Source organism: Rana temporaria, chromosome 3, assembly GCF_905171775.1.
Source record: "Rana temporaria chromosome 3, aRanTem1.1, whole genome shotgun sequence".
NCBI classification, from domain to species: domain Eukaryota; kingdom Metazoa; phylum Chordata; class Amphibia; order Anura; family Ranidae; genus Rana; species Rana temporaria.
In genome coordinates this window covers 452,257,060-452,279,042 of record NC_053491.1, presented here as the reverse complement: position 1 = coordinate 452,279,042, position 21,983 = coordinate 452,257,060, and the positions used below count along the sequence as shown (strand labels likewise).

Sequence of the window (21,983 nt, the reverse complement as noted above, 5' to 3'; positions counted from 1 at the left end):
CCAACCGTTTACGCAGTGCTTTACATTATAAAAGGGAGACAATATAGTTACAATACAACAAGAGGGTTAGGAGGACCCTGTTCACCATCTAATAGAATCATATCAATCTGCTCTAATTCATCCCAAAAGTGTTCTATCGGGTGCAGGCCAGTCAAGCTTATCTGTGTCTTTATGGACCTTGCTTTGTGCACTGGCCCAAATCATTTGGTGGAGGGGGGATTATGGTGTGGGGTTGTTTTTCAGGGGTTGGGCTTGGCCCCTTAGTTCCAGTGAAGGGAACTCTTAAGGTGTCGGCATACCAAGACATTTTGGACAATTTCATGCTCCCAACTTTGTGGGAACAGTTTGGGGATGGACCCTTCCTGTTCCAACATGACTGCACACCAGTGCACAAATCAAGGTATATAAAGACATGGATGAGCGAGTTTGTACTCATCCTGTTCCTCCTTGCACAAAGGAGCAAATACTGGTCCTCCTGATGATTTAAGGGGTCCTGTCCAGCTTTCCTAGAGTAACAGTCTGTCTCCTGGAATCTCCTCCATGCTCTTAAAACTGTGCTGGGAGACACAGCAAACCTTCTGGCAATGACACGTATTGATGTGCCATCCTGGAGGAGTTGGACTGCCTGTGCAACCTTTAGGGGGTCCAGGTATCTCCTCATGCTACCAGAAGTTTTACTGAAGTTTTTCACTGCAAAGCTAGTAAAAAATCAAAAAAGATGAGCAGGGAAAAAAAATGTCACCTGTAAAACCATTACTGTTTTGGAGGTGGTCTCATTGTTGCCCATCTATCGCACCTGTTGTTAATTTCATTACCAGAGCAGCTGAAACTGATTAACAACCCCCTCTTCTACTTAACTGATCAGATCAATATCCCAGAACTTTAATTGACTTGATGCTATACTCTGATTAAAAAGTGTTCCTTTATTTTTTTTTGAGCACTGTATATATACTGTAAATTACACACATTTTCTTCTCATTATTTCTGTCTTTTTCATTTCACTTCAGGTTATGCCACTCAGTTAACACATCGTGCCAAAGATGGATCATATACCGCTCTTCAGGGGTCACCCCAGGGAACCTGGTAATTACAAGCATACCTACTAAGTTAGAAAGGCAGCATGCCAACATTAGCAATAAAGATGATTCAAATTTTGGCAATTTTTGCCTTGTTACAGTGGTCCAGCTTGGTCCGATGTAATGTATGTGCTATACAGTTCTTTGAACAAGTATTGGCTCCCTCCCTGATTTTTTATTTGTTTGCATATTTGTCACACTTAAATGATTCAGATCATCAAACAAATGTTAATATTACACAAAGATAACCAGAGTAAATACAAAATGCAGTTTTAAATGATGATGCTAAATCATGAATGAACTGTGATTAACCACATTTTTTGGAAAGCTGAATTAAATTTCACTTGCCACACCCAGGCCTGATTACTGCCAGACCTGTTGAATAAAGAAATCACTTTAAAAGAATCTGTCTGACAAAGTCAAGCATGCTAAAATATCTCAAAAAGCAACACATCATGCCAATCTAAAGAAATTCAAGAACAGAGATGAGAAACAAAGTATTTGACACGCATCAGTCTGGAAAGGGTTAAAAAGCTATTTCTAAGGCTTTGGGACTTCAGCGGGCCACGGTGAGAGCCATTATTTACAAATGGAGAAAACTTCGAACAGTGGTGAACCTTTCCAGGAGTGGCCGGCCTACCAAAAATACTCCAAGAGCACAACTGCGACTCATCCAGGAGGTCATAAAAGAACCCAGAACAACAGCTAAAGAATTGCAGGCCTCACTTGCCTGAGGTAAGATCAATGTTCATGATTCAACAATAAGAAAGAGACTGGGCAAAAATGGCATCCATGGGAGAGTTCCATAGCCAAAGCCACTCCTGACCAAAAAAAACACAAAGGCTCGTTTCACATTTGCCAATAAACATCTGGAATATCCCCAAGACTTTTGGGTAAATGTGCTGTGGAATGATGAGACAAAAGTAGAAGCTTTTGGAAAGTGTGTGTCCCATTTGGCATAAAACTAACACAGCATTTCATAAAAAGAACATTATACCAACAGTCACACTTGGTGGTGGTAGTGTGATGGTCTGGGGCTGCTTTGCAGCTTCAGGACTTGGATAACTTGCCATAATTGATGGAACCATGAATTCTGCGCTCTACCAAAAAATCCTGAAGGAGAACATGCGGCCATCAGTTCCTGACCTCAAGCTCAAGAGCACTTGGGTTATGCAGCAGGACAATGATCTGAAACACACCAGCATTCCACCTCTGAATGGATTGGCCTAGTCAAAGTCTGGACTTAAATCCGATTGAGATGCTGTGGCATGACCTTAAATGCTCCAATGCAGCTGGATTAACAATTCTGCAAAGAAGATTGGACCAAAATTCCTCCACAGCAATGTGAAAGACTCATTGCCAGTTATTACAAATGCATGATTAACACTGTTGCCGCCAAGGGTGGCACAACCAGGTGGATTTTGACTAGAGACTAGTGGTTTTGGACTTTAGAGGCACACAATAGATATGGTAAAAGGCTAAAGGTATTTAATTTTGTAGAAATGTCATAAAAAGCAGTAACAAAGGTAAAATCGAAGAAATTAAATCAATAACTGGTCCACACAGGTTATCCCAATAGTATTAACATAATGCAGTTAGATCATAAAGAACTCAAGAGAGTATAGTTAGAGGTTTAGCTGTAAGATGTGTAACCAGGCGGTGGGTCCAGAGGAAAGGAGGGCTCGCTCTACATGTTACGCGTTGTTAAAACTCTTCCTCAGGAGCATAGACATGTGGATAGAGTTAACCGCGTTGAGAGTAGACAACAATCGGTCTTTTTACCTAGACATTGGCAATAGTTTTTAACAGATAGCCAGTCAAGGGGGTATTATCATGTAGCGCTACCCCCGAAGGAGCCGCTGATTGATTTGGGATCAGCAAATTAAGTTACCCTGACATGGCTCCAGGGGTGCAGTGGTAGAACAAATAGTGAACGAAGATCCAGACAGTGATTGAAGGGTTTTCAATGCTTTATTTCCAGGCCAACACGGCCAACATCAACATCAGTTTGGAAGGACAAGGTTGATGAAAGGATAGAAGGAGAGAACTTTGCAGTATCAGGCCTGGATATAAATGGAGCAGTCAGTACTGCTCTGTATAGTACCAACTTCTGTAACTCGTCGCCACTCTACTTGGAGTGGGTAAAGTGCCCCCGGACAGACCCCTATGATAGGCCTGGCAGCCGAAGTGTCACTCTGAACCGTCTGGGAGGAACAGGTCTGTCACACAAACCTGGCTCTAGGGCCTCTGCCACAGGCCGATTTAAATAAAATACTTAGGTGAATAAAGAGCAACTCCTCCCAGTAGACTTTTTCCTAAACAGGCCCCCGGATGACAGCAAGCATACCTGTCAGTGGTCTGGACACTGGATCCCGGACTGGGACTCTCTCAATAGGTCCTGGAACCCAGCTCAACACTGGAGTCCCCCTTTTCCTCCAGATGAGGTGCAATGCAGTTTTGAGCTTTGGCCAGGTGGGCCGCGCTGGCGGGGTCCATGGATGCGCGTACCCTGAAGGTGGGTACCGCACCTAGAACGGGGACCCCGCAAAGATTTTGGAACACATGACACCTGTCACACATACTCTCCCCCAGCATGCCTCGCGAGGGAAAACTCCTCTAATTGGCTGCTGGGAAAGCTTGCTCTGCCTGAACCCCTCTAGCGCCAACTGCCGACCAGGAATGGCACTGCATCCCTGGACCACAGACTGACCCAGTGGACAATTCTGGAATGACAGATGTCCCAGAATTTGAACAAATCATGAATGGGAGCAAAGTAACTCTCCCATTCCCCATTAACTTTAGCGTAGTGCCCATGCTGAAAGCAAGGGGGTGCTACAATCATATAAACTAATTTAGAATAGCAAATGACAGGACGATCTTCTGCTGGTAAGCAAAAAATAGAATAGGAGAGACACGGCTGGTCCGGAGCAGTAATATGTATTGCTGAGCCAGAAGGCAGTAATTAAAGTGGTAACCTTGAATCATGTGGTATGGCTTGAGACCTCTGGTCCACTTTATAGCAGGATCAAAAAGAGCCCTTAGGTTCAAGACTGCAAATGCACCGCCATTCGGTATCCCCAAATCATTGTGGTCGCCTGTGAACCTTGAATAACAACCAGTTATTAGGTTTGGGGGTCAATTACTTTTTCAAATTTTTCCCTTAATAAATTAAATCATCATTTAAAACTCAATTTTTGTATTTACTCTGGTTATCTTTGTGTAATATTAAAATTTGTTTAGTGATCTGAATCATTTAAGTTTGACACATATGCAAAAAAAAAAAAATTAAAAAGGGGAAAATACTTCCAGCATTGTACCTGTGGAATTCTCATGGAAGTTGAAAATCACTGCAATAGGCACCGATACTACAGTAACCTTCACTAGGTTCTGTGTTTGGGCAACTGCCCTATTATATGGTGAATAGGGATGAGCCGAACATACCCGGGTTCGGTTCGCATCAGAACGTTCGAACAGACCGCGGGTTCGCGCGAACATTTAGAAACCCATTGAAGTCTATGGGACTCGAACGTTCGAATTCAAAAACGATCATTTTAAAGACCAATATTCAATTTAATGTTGGTAAACGTCTTTCAGAACCCGGGTCTTGCCCCAGGGAACATGTATCAATCGAAAAAAATATTTTAAAAACGGACGTTTTTGCGGAGCAGCGATTTTAATGATGTTTAAAGTGAAAAAAAAAAAATGAAAAATTCCTTCAAATATCACACCTGCTGTGTGTCTCTAGTAGTGGCACATGTTTAGAAATGTCCCTGCACAACATTAAATTATTATAAGAACAAAGTAATTTAATACTGGTTGCGCACGTGCTGTGTGGGAACAATATCTCGATTATTTTAGGGGTGGTGGGGGGGTGGCATTATCTTTTTGGGAAAGCAAAATTGTAGAAAAAAGGGCACCCCTCAAGCATACTGTAATTGTAGCGCAACAAAGAGCCACGTGCAAAGTATTGCATCAAAAATTGTTATTAGGCGCCCTTGTTACACAGGGGCATAAAAATGTGTCCGTATGCGCAACATAACACTGCAACCCCTCCCAATATCTGTAATTGGAGCGCAACAAGGAGCCACGTGCAAAGTATTGCATCAAAAATTGTTATTAGGTGCCCCTGTTACACAGGGGCATAAAAATGTGTCCGTAGGCGCAACATAACACTGCAACCCCTCCCAATATCTGTAATTGGAGCGCAACAAGGAGCCACGTGCAAAGTATTGCATCAAAAATTGTTATTAGGCGCCCTTGTTACACAGGGGCATAAAATTGTGTCCATAGGCGCAACATAACACTGCAACCCCTCCCAATATCTGTAATTGGAGCGCAACAAGGAGCCACGTGCAAAGTATTGCATCAAAAATTGTTATTAGGCGCCCTTGTTACACAGGGGCATAAAAATGTGTCCATAGGCGCAACATAACACTGCAACCCCTCCCAATATCTGTAATTGGAGCGCAACAAGGAGCCACGTGCAAAGTATTGCATCAAAAATTGTTATTAGGTGCCCCTGTTACACAGGGGCATAAAAATGTGTCCGTAGGCGCAACATAACACTGCAACCCCTCCCAATATCTGTAATTGGAGCGCAACAAGGAGCCACGTGCAAAGTATTGCATCAAAAATTGTTATTAGGTGCCCCTGTTACACAGGGGCATAAAAATGTGTCCGTAGGCGCAACATAACACTGCAACCCCTCCCAATATCTGTAATTGGAGCGCAACAAGGAGCCACGTGCAAAGTATTGCATCAAAAATTGTTATTAGGTGCCCCTGTTACACAGGGGCATAAAAATGTGTCCGTAGGCGCAACATAACACTGCAACCCCTCCCAATATCTGTAATTGGAGCGCAACAAGGAGCCACGTGCAAAGTATTGCATCAAAAATTGTTATTAGGTGCCCCTGTTACACAGGGGCATAAAAATGTGTCCGTAGGCGCAACATAACACTGCAACCCCTCCCAATATCTGTAATTGGAGCGCAACAAGGAGCCACGTGCAAAGTATTGCATCAAAAATTGTTATTAGGTGCCCCTGTTACACAGGGGCATAAAAATGTGTCCGTAGGCGCAACATAACACTGCAACCCCTCCCAATATCTGTAATTGGAGCGCAACAAGGAGCCACGTGCAAAGTATTGCATCAAAAATTGTTATTAGACGCCCCTGTTACACAGGGGCACAAAAATTGTGCCTTAGGCCACATGCAAAGTATTGCATCAAAAATTGTTATTAGACGCCCCTGTTACACAGGGGCACAAAAATTAGGCCTTAGGCCACGTGCAAAGTATTGCATCAAAAATTGTTATTAGGCGCCCCTGTTAAACAGGGGCAGAAAAATTAGGCCTTAGGCACTGGTGGCGGAGCACAGAAAAACAACATTTCTTACTAGCTAACAGCATGAAAAGTGAGGAGGAGAAGGATATTCCATCAGCAGCACAACAGGACAGTCACTCAGCATCAGCAGTCTCAAAGGGATCTGATATTTCAACACAAAATTCTTATTCAGTAACATCAGCATCAGGTGCTTGGTAGCCGGTGTTGATCCAAGCCTGATTCATTTTGATGAAGGTCAGTCGATCAACAGAGTCGGTGGAGAGGCGTACCCTGTGATCGGTCACAAAGCCTCCAGCAGCACTGAATGTGCGTTCTGAAAGAACACTGGATGCAGGGCAAGCCAGTAGCTCAATTGCGTACTGTGCAAGCTCTGGCCAGTGATCCATCCTCAAGACCCAGTAAGCCAGAGGATTTTTCGTGGGTAAGGTGTCCAAGTCGGATCTTGCCGCTAGGTATTCCCGAACCATGTAAACCAGACGCTGGCGATGGTTGCTGGAACCGGTCAGACCTTGGGGCTGCGGACTAAAAAATTGTCTGAACGCATCGGTCAGACGGCCACCTTCTCCACCGCTCCTTCTCTGACTCACCGAAGCCTCAGCAAGACGTTGTCCAGGGCCAGGTTTTGGTAATCCCCCCGGTTCTGGGAACGCATTGCACAGACCCTTCTGCAAGGCCTCCCGCAGTAGTTTCATCTTCTGCTCCCTCTGCGATGGCAACATAAGATCCGTTACCTTACTCTTGTAACGTGGATCAAGGAGAGTTGCCAGCCAGTAATGATCCCTCTCCTTGATAGCACGTACACGAGGATCCTTACGCAGGCTTTGCAGGATCAGGGAGGCCATGCAGCGTAGGTTTGCAGAGGCATTCGGGGCAGAGTCCTCTGGGTCACTGAGGACGACAGGATCCTCAGCCACCTCATCCCAGCCACGTAAAAGTCCACGTGTTCCTTGGGACTGTAAATGATCCCTTGAAGACTGCTGCTGTTGATGCTGAGTGCTAGGCTCCACCTCCATGCTGCTGATACAATCCTCCTCCTCCTCCTCTTCCTCATCCTCCTCCTCTTCCTGTGTTCCAGGTGGGCAAGCAGGAACAGTGTCTGGATAAAGGGGGCCTTGAGAGGTAAGGAAGTCCTCCTCTTCCTCCCTCTGTTCTGCCTCAAGGGCCCTGTCCATTATTCCACGTAGGGTGTGCTCCAACATGTGAATAAGGGGGACAGTCTCACTGATGCATGCACTGTCACTGCTCACCATCCTCGTGGCCTCCTCAAATGGTGACAGGACAGTGCATGCATCCCTGATCAAGGCCCACTGGCGTGGTGAAAAAAACCCAAGCTCCCCTGAGCCAGTTCTGCTGCCATATTGGCACAGGTACTCATTGATGGCCCTCTGCTGCGTGTGCAGCCGCTGCAGCATGGCCAACGTAGAGTTCCATCTGGTGGGCATGTCACAGATTAGGCGGTTCTTGGGCAGGTTGTATTCCCTCTGGAGGTCTGTCAGCCGAGCAGTGGCATTATATGACCTCCGGAAATGCACACAGACTTTCCTGGCCTGCCTCAGGACATCCTGTAAACCAGGGTACCTGCCCAAGAACCGCTGCACCACCAAATTGAGAACATGCGCAAAACAGGGCACATGGGTGAGTTTTCCACGTCGCAGGGCAGAGAGGAGGTTGGTGCCATTATCGCTGACCACCATTCCAGGCTTCAGCTGGCGTGGCGTCAACCACCTCTGAGCCTGCCCCTGCAGAGCTGAAAGAACCTCTTCCCCAGTGTGGCTCCTGTCTCCCAAGCACACCAGCTCTAGGACCGCATGGCATCTCTTGGCCTGCATTCCTGCGTAGCCCGTCGTACGCCTACGGAGCACGGCTGGTTCTGAGCCAACATCACCACAGGAAGAGGCCACAGAGGAAGAAGAAGAGGAGGGGGTGGAGGAGAGAGGTGTGTCACAAGCAGTTGTAGTGTTTTGGAGGCGTGGTGGTGGAACAACCTCCAAAACTACTGTACCTTGACCTGCGTCCTTCCCAGCTGCCAGCAGAGTCACCCAATGGGCCGTAAAAGACAGGTAACGTCCCTGTCCATGCCTGCTGGACCATGAGTCAGCGGTAAGATGCACCTTACCACTGACCGCCCTGTCCAGCGAGGTATGGACATTGCCTTCCACATGCCGGTAGAGAGCCGGAATCGCCTTCCGTGAAAAAAAGTGGCGTTTGGGTACTTGCCACTGAGGTACTGCACATTCCACAAACTCACGGAAGGGGGCAGAATCTACCAACTGAAAAGGTAGCAGTTGAAGTGCTAGCAATTTTGCTAAGCTAGCATTCAACCGCTGGGCATGTGGATGGCTGGGAGCGTACTTCTTTCGGCGCTGCAGCAGCTGGGGCAGGGAAATTTGTCTGGTAATATCAGTAGATTGGCCGGATGTACTACCACTACTACGTTGTGACACACCTATTTCTACACCTTCGGTGCAGGCTGCAGAGAGGACTGGGGGTCTAGTGGGGTTTGAGGTCACAGAAGGGCAAGGGGAGGACCGCTTTGGTCTTTGGTGTGGGTCTTTCTGGTATGCCTGCCAACGAGCTGCATGGCAGGTCGACATATGTCTGGACAAGCATGTGGTGCCCAAGCGGGTGATGTTTTGGCCACGCGAGATACGCTTGAGACATATGTTGCAAACAGCAAAGGTAGGATCTGATGAACAGGTTTCAAAAAAGGCCCACACCAAAGAACTTTTGCTGTACCGTTGAGACACAGCAGCGCCACGTAATGCAGTTGGTGTACTGCCCTTAAGCTGACCCCTGGAGGGCTTCCTGCCTCTTTGAAGATGTGCCTGTGCCTCGTCCTCCTCCTCCTCCTCCTCTCTCCTACCAGGCACCCAGGTAGAGTCAATGACCTCATCATCCCCTCCCTCCTCATCATCACTGGCGACAACCTGGCAGTATGCTCCAGCTGGGGGAACATCACTCCCAGATTGTTGTCCCTCTCGGCCACCCCCTCTCCCTGGGCTCACATCAATGCCTTCCTCTATCAGTGTTCCGTCATCGGAGTCTTCAAAACGCTGCGCATCTTCAGCTAGCATGTACCCAACACTGTGTTGAAACAGTTCGGGGGACTCCTCAGGAGGACACGGTGGGACTAGGGAAGGATTGTGTGATCCCATTGTGCAGAGGGTAGAGGACGCCTTGGCAGCTGCTTTGCCAGACAAACTATAATCAGTCTGTGTGAGAGAGGATGAGGAGGATGAGGACGGCTTGGTCATCCACTCAACCAATTTCTCAGCATGTTGAGGCTCAACACGGCCAGCTCCCGAAAAGAAGGACGAGCGGCCACGGCCACGTGCTGAAGAGGATGCACCACATCCATCACCAGCGTTACCTCTAGATGCAGAGCCTGCTTGCCCTCGTGACTCTCTGCCTCTCTTTGTCCTTCCAGCCATAGTTATGCGTTCAGGTGTTATGTAACAAAATAGTCGCTGTCACACCAACTGCTTTCAGATGGTATTAAACAGCAACCACACAGTAAGAGCGACTTGGCTCAAGTGTAAAGTAACAAAATAGTCGCTGTCACACCAACTGCGTTCAGATGGTATTAAACAGCAACCACACAGTAAGAGCGACTTGGCTCAAGTGTAAAGTAACAAAATAGTCGCTGTCACACCGACTGCGTTCAGATGGTATTAAACAGCAACCACACAGTAAGAGCGACTTGGCTCAAGTGTAAAGTAACAAAATAGTCGCTGTCACACCGACTGCGTTCAGATGGTATTAAACAGCAACCACACAGTAAGAGCGACTTGGTTCAAGTGTAAAGTAACAAAATAGTCGCTGTCACACCAACTGCTTTCAGATGGTATTAAACAGCAACCACACAGTAAGAGCGACTTGGTTCAAGTGTAAAGTAACAAAATAGTCGCTGTCACACCAACTGCTTTCAGATGGTATTAAACAGCAACCACACAGTAAGAGCGACTTGGTTCAAGTGTAAAGTAACAAAATAGTCGCTGTCACACCAACTGCTTTCAGATGGTATTAAACAGCAACCACACAGTAAGAGCGACTTGGCTCAAGTGTAAAGTAACGAAATAGTCGCAGTCACACCAACTGCGTTCAGATGGTATTAAACAGCAACCACACAGTAAGAGCGACTTGGCTCAAGTGTAAAGTAACAAAATAGTTGCTGTCACACCGACTGCGTTCAGATGGTATTAAACAGCAACCACACAGTAAGAGCGACTTGGCTCAAGTGTAAAGTAACAAAATAGTCGCTGTCACACCAACTGCGTTCAGATGGTATTAAACAGCAACCACACAGTAAGAGCGACTTGGCTCAAGTGTAAAGTAACAAAATAGTCGCTGTCACACCAACTGCGTTCAGATGGTATTAAACAGCAACCACACAGTAAGAGCGACTTGGCTCAAGTGTAAAGTAACAAAATAGTCGCTGTCACACCAACTGCTTTCAGATGGTATTAAACAGCAACCACACAGTAAGAGCGACTTGGCTCAAGTGTAAAGTAACAAAATAGTCGCTGTCACACCAACTGCTTTCAGATGGTATTAAACAGCAACCACACAGTAAGAGCGACTTGGCTCAAGTGTAAAGTAACAAAATAGCCGCAGTGACACCAACTGCCTTTAGTTGCTATTAAACAGCACGCACGCAGTAATAGCGACTGCGGTCAAATGCGATTTAACAGCACGCACGCAGTGACACCAACTGCCTTTAGTTGCTATTAAACAGCACGCACGCAGTAATAGCGACTGCGGTCAAATGCGATTTAACAGCACGCACGCAGTGACACCAACTGCCTTTAGTTGCTATTAAACAGCACGCACGCAGTAATAGCGACTGCGGTCAAATGCGATTTAACAGCACGCACGCAGTGACACCAACTGCCTTTAGTTGCTATTAAACAGCACGCACGCAGTAATAGCGACTGCGGTCAAATGCGATTTAACAGCACGCACGCAGTGACACCAACTGCCTTTAGTTGCTATTAAACAGCACGCACGCAGTAATAGCGACTGCGGTCAAATGCGATTTAACAGCACGCACGCAGTGACACCAACTGCCTTTAGTTGCTATTAAACAGCACGCACGCAGTAATAGCGACTGCGGTCAAATGCGATTTAACAGCACGCACGCAGTGACACCAACTGCCTTTAGTTGCTATTAAACAGCACGCACGCAGTAATAGCGACTGCGGTCAAATGCGATTTAACAGCACGCACGCAGTGACACCAACTGCCTTTAGTTGCTATTAAACAGCACGCACGCAGTAATAGCGACTGCGGTCAAATGCGATTTAACAGCATGCACGCAGTGACACCAACTGCCTTTAGTTGCTATTAAACAGCACGCACGCAGTAATAGCGACTGCGGTCAAATGCGATTTAACAGCACGCACGCAGTGACACCAACTGCCTTTAGTTGCTATTAAACAGCACGCACACAGTAATAGCGACTGCGTTTCTGTGCAATTCAATAGCCCAGTTGCATTAACAGCGACTGCGCTTCTGTGCAAATAAATTGCACACGTGCAGTAACAGGTAATGCGTCTGTGTGTGCAATTAACTAGCACACGTTAAATAACACAGAATAATTATATTTAAAGTAAATCCCTAATGCAGGCAATACAACACGTTAGAGCGCTGCATGTAGAACAATCTCCTGCCTGATAGATAAACTAGCTGAGCTGTACAGTTTATAAATATATTGACAACGCCTAAGGATGTGAATATATTCTCTACAAACTGTACTTTTAACTATACTGACTACACTTCCTACTCTATCTATCTTTCTATCTATCTATCTATCTAGTTAAGACTCTGTGTCTCTAGCTCTCTATCTCTCTCTATCTCTCTCTGTCTGACTGACTGATCTTCTCTAGAACCGCCAACACACTACACTAGGCAGCCGTGCAGGCTGCCTTTTATAGTGGGGGGCGTGTACTAATCCCCCTGAGCCATAATTGGCCAAAGCCACCCTGGCTTTGGCCAATTATGGCTCTTCGTTTTTGGAGCGCTGTGATTGGGCAAGCATGCGGGACATACAGCATGCTTGGCCAATCATCAGCGCTCAACGCCCCAGTGAATTATGGGACGTTTAGTGTCATTCGAATTTGGCGCGAACGACCCGTTTTGTTCGATTTTCGACGAACGATCGAACGACCGATGTTCGATTCGAACATACGTTCGAATCGAACGCGGAGCTCATCCCTAATGGTGAACACTGAAGGTTGCTTGCTCCACACTGGCATCATTCAGGGAACGCATTCATTTTTCTCAATGAATGCAAATAATTCTCCAGATGAGGTGAATAGGCAAGGCAGTGACGTAACAATCTCCACCTTGTCCAATCAGAGAACTCTTTCATTGACAAAAGTATTCTATATGCAGCCATACCTTTTGGGGTCCCCTGGTAGCTGGAAATCACTGTAGTAAACACTGCTACAGTACTGCAGTGATCTCAACTACCTTTTGTTCTGTGCAAAGTGGCTTCCCTGCTGGTTAGTGAACACAGGAGGTCCCCACTTGACATGGGGACTATTCAAAGAACACTTTTTATTTTTTCAAGGAATGATTGGATGAGGTGGAGATCTTGACATTGCCTCCCCACCTCTTCCAATCAGGGCATTCATTAAGACGATAAGACACAGAAGTTGAATCCAATGCAATTGTACTTCAGCCAAGTGCAGTAGAGATGGTGTTTTTCCAGTCTTTTGAAGTATAAGAAGACAGTGGGGTCTATTTACTAAAGCTGGAGAGTGCAAAACCAGGCTCACTTCTGCAGAGAAACCAAATATCTTCCAGGTTTTATTGCCAAAGCTTAATTGAAGAATCTGTTAGTTAGAAGCTGATTGGCTACCATGCACAGCTGCACCAGATTCTGAATGCCCCAGTTTTAGTAAATCAACCCCAATGACTTCTCTCACCCCTGCTTCTGTGAATAACTAATACTGACTGAAAGAATGTGGAAGAAACAGGGAAGCCATGAAAGAACTAACTAGCACTAAACAGGAGGGGAGGATGGAGGGAGAAATCAAATCACTCAGCAAGCTGTACAAGCTGCAGTGACCCAAAACCAGGACTGTTTTTTTCAGCGGGAACGCAGTTCTGGCACCTCCAGCACTGAATGTATGCAATGGCAAGAGGTGCTGGGGTGTGCTGAAGGGTCATTAATAGGGATGAGCCGAAAACTCCCTGGTTCGGTTCGCATCCAGAACATGCGAACGAACCAAAAGTTTGCGCAAACTTTCGAACACCGTTAAAGTCTATAGGACTCAAACATGAGAAATCAAAAATGCGAATGTTAAAGGCTAATAGGCAAGTTTTTGTCCTTAAAGGGATTTGGGGAACCAGGTCCTGCCCCCGGGGACAAGCTTATGACCCACTTTAGGGGGCAGTGATTTTAATGATGCTTAGAGTGAAAAAATAAAAGTGAAATATTCCTTTAAATATCATACTTGGTGGGTGTCTAAAGTATGCCTGTGAAGTGGCGCGTGTTTCCCGTGTTTAGAACAGTCCCTGCACAAAATTACATTTCTAAAGGAATAAAAGTAATTTAAAACTGCTTGCAGCTTTAATGTAATGTTGGGTCCCGGCAATAAAGATGAAAATTATTGAGAAAAACGGCCCATTACCAGGCCCCTTTGGGTCTTGTATGGATATTAAGGGGAACCCCGCACCCAAATTAAAAAAAAGAAAAGGCGTGGGGCCCCCAGGCTTTATATACTTTGAACAGCAGTATACAGGCGGTCCCAAGAAACACAGGGACTGTAGGTTTGTTCTTAAGTTTAATCTGTTTGTCATTTGGAACAGGTACATTTGTAAGTGTAGCTCCAGACAAAAAAATCTATTTTTAAGCTTTTTGAAAATCATAGGGAAGGGTTATCATCACTCCTGCAAGATTTCACCTCACTTTCGGGCCCAATGACAATTGGATTTAGAAAATTTGGGGTTTTTAGGGAAACAAGGATTGGTGATAAAGCATCAATGGAGACACCTTTTCCCCATATTAACATTGACAGGAGAGAATTTCCCTTCCCAGGTGTAGATTTCCTCTCACTTCCTGTTGTCTCCCTCCCTTTGTAAGTAGGAGTCGGATGTTTGAAAGTAGTGGACTGCCTGTGTGTAATATATATATATATATATATATATATATATATATATATATATATATATATATATATATATATATATATATATATATATATATATATATATATATATATATATATTATATGGCCTGCCCTATTTACTCTGCAGTAAATTGGGCCTTAGGTGGTGGTGGTGCCACAACACTGTAAGCCCTCACAGTTACTCTTGGTTGGCACAGGAACAGGCCCTGCTGTGAAATATTAGATCAAAAATTGTAATTACACACCCCTGTTAAACAGGGGCAAAAAAATTGGGCCTTAGGCACTGGTGCTGGTGCCACAACACTGCAACCCCTCACAGATACTCTAGTTAAGCGCAGGAATGATGCAAAATACTACAGCAAAAATTGTAATTACACGCCCCTCTTACACAGGGGCAGAAAAATTGGGCCTTAGCCACTGGTGGCGGGGCCCAGAACCGAAAATATCAACATGAACATTGAGGAGGAATAGGATAGTCACTTAGCATAACAGGATAGTCACTCAGCATAGGCAGTCTTGAAGGGATCTCATTTTACAAAACAAAATCGGTTACATCAGCATCAGGTGCTTGGTAACTGGTGACCCAAGACTGATTAATTTTTATGAAGGTGAAACTATCAACCGAGTCGGTGGAGAGGCGCACTCTGTGATCGGATACAAAACCTCCAGCAACACTGAATGTGCGTTACAAAAGAATGCTGGATGCAGGACAGGCCAGTAACTCAATTGCATACTGTGCAAGCTCTGGCCAGTGATCCATCCTCAAGTCCCAGTGAGAGGCACACACTGCTTGAAGTCCAGTGTGAAGTTTCCACAGTCTGTGTTGATTTGGGGATACATGTCATCTTCTGGTGTTGGTCCACTGTGCTTCATTTAAGTCCGGGTCAACACAGCCGTCTACCAGGAGATTTTGGAGCACTTCATGCTTCCTTCCACAGACGAGCTCTATGGGGATGCTGACTTCATTTTCCAGCAGGACTTGGCACCTGCCCACACTGCCAAAAGCACCAAAGCCTGGTTCAATGACCATGGGATTACTGTGCTTGATTGGCCAGCAAACTTGCCTGACCTGAACCCCATAGAGAATCTATGGGGCAGTGCCAAGAGAAAGATGAGAGACATGAGACCGAACAATGCAGAAGAGTTGAAGGCCGCTATTGAAGCCTCCTGGTCTTCCATAACACCTCAGCAGTGCCACAGGCTGATCGCTTCCATGCCACGCCGCATTGAGGCAGTAATTGCTGCAAAAGGGGCCCAAACCAAGTACTGAGTACATATGCATGCTTCTACTTTTCAGAGGTCCGATATTGTTCTATGTACAATCCTTGTTTTGTTGATTGCATGTAATATTCAAATTTTCTGAGATTGTGGATTTGGGGTTTTCATGAGCTGTAAGCCATAATCATCACAATTATGACAAATCACGGCTTGAACTATCTTGCTTTGCACGTAAAATGAGTCTATCTCATATATTAGTTTCACCTTTTAAGTTGCATTAGTGAAATAAATGAACTTTTGCACGATATTCAAATTTTTCAAGAATCACCTATAGATCTCTAAGCACAGTATTTATTTGGGTAACATTTAAATAGAGAGAGTATGTATCAACACGCAGAGTGGTACTGCGGATACATGAGAAAGTAATAAGTGTGCCACGTCCTAATATAATTGGAAACAGAGGAACAAGGGGCCAGTCATGGACTTTTTAGGCACAATAGTAAAGTAGGGATAGAGTCAGAAAATGTAGTATAAAAAATGTATTACAAACATTACATATAAAAACAAGTTCCATAAGAACTAAATATAGTACCAAACTTTTACAGCATTCTCAAGCCTACAGAGAAAAAAAGGATAATGGATAACAGATGAAAGTATCCTTCAAAAGTAACCAGAACATCCAGATAGTTGTATACTAGATCCTAGAGAGGATTGTATAACCATTAAACTTGATGTCTGTAGATTAGCATGAACAATGCAGTGGCTTGACATGTTTCGCGTCACTTAACGCTTCTTCAGAAAGCCTTTATTTTAAGTTTGCTACATAGAAAAAGAAAATATTAATAAAATAGAAATACATCAGTCTTAACAATAATATTGATAGCAATCATTTTCTGACTCTATCCCTACTTTACTATTGTGCCTAAAGTCCATGACTGGCCCCTTGTTCCTCTGTTTCCTATTTGGGTAACATAACCTGATATGTCTAAGCAGAAAAAACTTAGTCAAGATCAAGAGACCTAGAACAGATTTGATACACTGATTGAAAACCTCTACACTTTTCAGAACACCTATTCTGCAGATTATAATCCATTAGGAATGTGGACATAGCATTATGAAGACATCTAATGATGCAGGCTTGTGAGGTCCAGGACAAAATCAGGATTAGGAGTTCCAATCCTTACAAACTTTAAGCCAAAATTGAAGAAAAAAGTTTGAGCTGGAATTGAACTTTAAACATTTGTACAATGGACCTACTCTCAGCATACAAACATTGGCATTTCTATTGTGTTCTGTTTTTCAGGCTTACAGCATACATTGTCAAAATCTTCTCCTTGGCCAAAAGAATGATACACATTACTGATGACGTTCTATGTGGCTCTGTCAGATGGTTGGTACTGTCCATGCAAAAACCAGATGGGATGTTCCAGGAACATTTTCCTATTGGTAGTCAGTACTATCAGAAAACAAGGGTAAGGTCTTCACATGGTACCTGATAAAATCTTAAACAATAACCTGGAATGACAGGTCGGTGCTCCTGTAGCTCCTGCAAGCCCAAGAATAGTCCAACATCATAATAAAAGCGGGCACCCAACGGGAATCTTTAAAATAAATATGTAGCTTTATTGATATACAGGGTAGAACATCAGAGTAGTTTACTGACGTGTTTCAGCCTACATGGCCTTAATCATAGCTCAAATAAAGCTTACAGTTTTGGATGGGAAGGATGCCATATAAGAGATATGCCGCGTACAAACGGTTGGAATTTCCGACAACAAATGTTCGATGTGAGCTTTTGGTCGGATTTTCCGAAAGTGTGTAGGCTCCATCGGACATTTGCTGTCGGAATTCCAACAAATGTTTAAGAGCTGGTTCTCAATTTTTCTGACAACCAAAGTTCTTGTCGGAAATTCCGATGTATGCAATTCCGATGCACAAAAAGCCTACGCATGCTCGGAATCAATGAACTTAATTTTTCTCAGCTCATTGTAGTGTTGTACGTGACCGCGTTCTTAATGTTTGGACTTTCTGACAACATTTGTGTGACTGTGTGTATGCAAGAAAAGTTTGAGCGAACAATCTGTCGGAAAAAAATCCACGGTTTTGTTGTCGGAATGTCCGATCGTGTGTACGTGGCATAAGACTGATTAAAGCTTATGTCACATGGATAATCCTGAGTCACTAAAAAGACTGCATGTTAGTCTCTATAAAATTGTTCCTTTGCTAGTTGGGCTAGAGAGGTGGCTCTGCTTTGCTGCCCCTGCTAACAAGGGCAAGATTCAGGGCTAGTGAGAGAGTGATTCTAGTGATGGAGAGTCTCCCTCTAGTATGACTCTGTCGCTGGCCATATGTTGCCAGCTTATCTGCCTTACTCCACATACCACATTACTACTTGACTAGTCCATCCCCCCTGTCACAGAGTATCCCTCCCCAGTAGGGATGAGCCGAACACCCCCCTGTTCGGTTCGCACCAGAACCTTTGAACGGACCGAACGTTCGCGCAAACATTTAGAACCCCATTGACGTCAATGGGACTCGAACGTTCGAATTCAAAAGTGCTAATTTTAAAGCCCAATATGCAAGTTATTGTCGAAAAACGTCTTTGAGAACCCGGGTTTTGCCCCAGGGAACATGTATCAATGGAAAAAAAAGTTTTAAAAACGGTTGTTTTTTCTGGAGCAGCGATTTTAATGATGCTTAAAGTGAAAAAAAAAATATGAAAAATTAATTTAAATATCGTACCTGCTGGGTGTGTATAGTAGTGGCGCGTGTTTAGAACTGTATCTGCACAAAATGATATTACTGTAAGAAAAACAGTCTGGTCCCTGCAATATGGATGAAAATCACTGAGAATAATAGCATGGGTTTCTTTAGGTGCAAACTACAGAGCACAAGTGCAGTACTGGTACACACAAAGTAACTTTAGGTGCAAAATAGTGTTGCTCACGAATATTCGTATTGCGAATATTCGGCTCGAATATAGCATATTCGAGTATTCGCGATATATTTCGAATTTCGCGGTGAATATTCGCAATTCCGAATATTCAAATTTTTCCAATTTTATTTTTAGAACAGATCACATCCTAGAGATCTCCATCGACGTCTAAAAGCATTGCTGGTATGATTAGAGACCTTGGGCCGAGTAGCTGAAGCGATCATTTTATCTTGCCGAAAAATCGCAATGCGATTATTCGGCAATCGCAATATCGCACGATTATTTTCTTCGCCCCTATCTTCCGCATCAGAGCGATTTTTTCAGTTTCATTTTTAAAACAGATCACATCCTAGTGATCTCCATCGACGTCTAAAAGCATTGCTGGTATGATTAGAGACCTTGGGCCGAGTAGCTGAAGCGATCATTTTATATTGCCGAATATTCGCAATGCGAATATTCGGCAATAGGAATATTGCGCGATTATTTTCTCCGCCCTTCTTTTGCATCAGAGCCAATCAGAGTTCTCCTACCACAGTTGTCATAGGTTTGCAACCAATAGGAACCTGCCTGCACGGACATTATATAAGGTCAGTCCAGCATCTTACTGTTCGACAGCGACAGTGAGAGGGATCTCTTGGGGGAGGCCATGCATCAGGCAGACCTCCAGCTCTGTCCTGATGGTCAGGACCTTTTTGAAGGGATGGATGAGGAGGATGGGATACCTGCTGGCAGTATCCCAGAGACATCCCTTCAAAGTGGTGCTACTGTTTTGGTGCAGGCAACAACAGCACCTAGTCAGACCCAGGCGTGGGTGAGGGGACAGCAGAGCCAGGCTAGAGGCTCCATGTCAGCTGGTTCCCTCAGACCACAACATCTCAGCCCTTGGTCTGACGTCTCTGGGGGCGAAGAGGAGGGTGACCCATCATGGGTGCCATCTGACTCGTCGGCTCACTGCGTCAGTGACGACGGGGAAGGTAGGCACCCTGGGGAAACGGTGCGCCAGGTCACCACCAGGGAGACCAGCGTCAGGGTCTCCACTGGTGATGGCAGCAGGAGGTGTCAGCAGCAGCAGCAGCAGCAGGCAGCTCCACCTGTGCGCACCGAGTCCCAGCAGGTGCAAGTCAGCGTCACCCCATCTGACAGGAGGGTGGTGCTGAAGTCACCTGTCTGGGACTACTTCACCCTGGTAGCAGACAACCCTACCGTGGCCATCTGCCAGATCTGTAAAGTCAGGGTGAAGAGAGGGAAGTGTTTGGCTCGGGTGGGTACCACAGCCCTGAACCAGCACCTGCGAATCAACCACTGGCGGGTGTATGACGAGATGAAGCGTGGTGGTGGTAGCAGCGCCACCACCACAAGTGAGCAGGGTACAGCAGCCCCTGCCACAGCTTCATCTCTTCCCAGCAGGTCATGCCCCCCCGCTCCCTCTAGTAGAGCTACTGGTACCGGCATCCAGACCTCTACTTTCACAGCACCCTCCACGTCTGTGTCCTGCACTGCCGTCCGTCGCCAGGCATCGATTTCAGACGCCTTTGAACGCACCACTCCCTTCCCCCCTGGAGACCGACGTGTGCGTTCCCTCAATGGGCTCCTGGCAAGGGTTATTGCCCAACATCTGCTGCCCTTCAACATAGTTGACAGCAACCCCTTCAGGCAGATGTTGGAGCAGGCCCAACCCCAATGGCGTGTCCCCAGCTGCCATTTCTTTGCCAGGACTGGTGTCCCTGCCCTACACCAGCACATTGTGCAGAATGTAACCCTGTCGCTGGATCACGCTGTCAGCGACAGGGTTCATCTGACAATGGATGGCTGGACCAGCAGGCATGGGCAGGGGCGCTACATAAGTTTCACGGCCCATTGGGTTTCCCTCCGAGGCGCCGGGGAGGGATCGGCGGCAACAGATTTTGTGGTGCCGCCCCGGGGTGTCCAGGGGAGAACTGCTGGTCTCCCTCAAGCCACTGTCTCCGGAGCTGCTGAGCCTCCCAGCAAGCGCCCCCGTAGCTACTCAAGTGTGGGGCACGTGCGCTGTCAGGCCGTGCTCCAGCTTGTTAGTTTAGGGGACCGGAGACACACTGGCACTGAAGTGCTGACCGCACTTCAGGCTCAGGTCCAGAAGTGGCTGACACCCCAAAGGCTCCAGGCAGGTATGGTTGTCTGTGATAACGGCAGCAACCTACTCTCCGCCCTCAAGGCTGGCAGTCTGACCCACGTGCCCTGTCTGGCACATGTCCTCAACCTTGTGGTGCAGAAGTTCCTGCGCACCTATCCCGGGTTGAGTGACATTGTGCTAAGGGTGCGTAGGATTGCCAGCCACTTCAGGCGCTCCCCAACCGCTACCGCGTCCCTGTCCAATTTGCAGCGGGTCAACAGGCTGCCCCTTCACAGGCTGATTGTGGACAGTGTGACGCGGTGGAACTCCACCCTCCACATGCTGAAGAGGTTGTGGGAGCAGCGAAGGGCGGTGAGGGAGTACCTGCTGGAGCTAGGCACTGAGAGGACTTCACTAAAACTCCCTTTCATCACCTGTGCGGAGTGGGGGCAGATACACCAGGTCTGCCATGTGTTGTCCTCCTTCGAGCAGGCGACCAAGATGGTGAGCAGGGAGCATGTCGGCCTCAATGACGTGCTCCCTATAGTGTTCGTGCTGGAGAGGACACTAGATCGCCTGCTCGAAGCTGGGGAGAGTGCCTTGGTGGAGCAGGAGGAGGCAGCAATGCTCCACCGAGACCAGGGCCAGGACGAGGAGGAGGAGGATGATGATGATGATGATGAGGAGGTTGCTGGTGTCATCCTGGAGTCAGGGCCTGGTCAGGAGGGAGAGCCGGTGTTGGGGGCACCGATAGTCCGGGGGTTGGGCATCTCTGAGCGTGAGCAGCAGCGCCTCAGGGATGAAGAGTCGGACCTCATTGACCTGGGCAGCAGTGAGGAGTCACAGCAGGCTGTGCTCTTCCCCATGGCTGCCCACATGCTGAGATGCCTCAGGAGGGACCCCCGGGTTAAGACCATCAAGGAGAGGGATGATCTTTGGATGGCCACCCTTTTGGATCCCAGGTGCAAGGGGAAACTGGAGCAGTTCATCCCAGCCAGCCGGAGGCAGCACCGGATGGAGGAACTGCAGGCAGGCATTGTCAGCCGGTTGGAGCAGGCAACTCCCTGGCCTCCAGTTGTCCCCCCTCATCTCACCCAGCAGGTGGCTGCACCCAGCAGCAGCCGAGCAGGGGACCTAATGGATGAGATGAGGATGTTCTTCCAATCGGAGCGACCCAGTACCAGC

The 21,983-nt window shown here is 46.4% G+C and overlaps 1 protein-coding gene across 1 annotated transcript in view; it reads left to right on the top strand.

Annotated features, from left to right (window-relative positions):
• Positions 1 to 21,983, top strand: part of LOC120933439 (complement C3-like) — a 235,993-nt gene that overhangs the window by 137,091 nt on the left and 76,919 nt on the right. The window contains exons 25-26 of the mRNA XM_040346656.1: positions 1,008 to 1,083; positions 17,078 to 17,246. Coding sequence (XP_040202590.1) covers positions 1,008 to 1,083; positions 17,078 to 17,246 — 245 coding nt within the window. The remainder of the gene's footprint in view (positions 1 to 1,007; positions 1,084 to 17,077; positions 17,247 to 21,983) is intronic.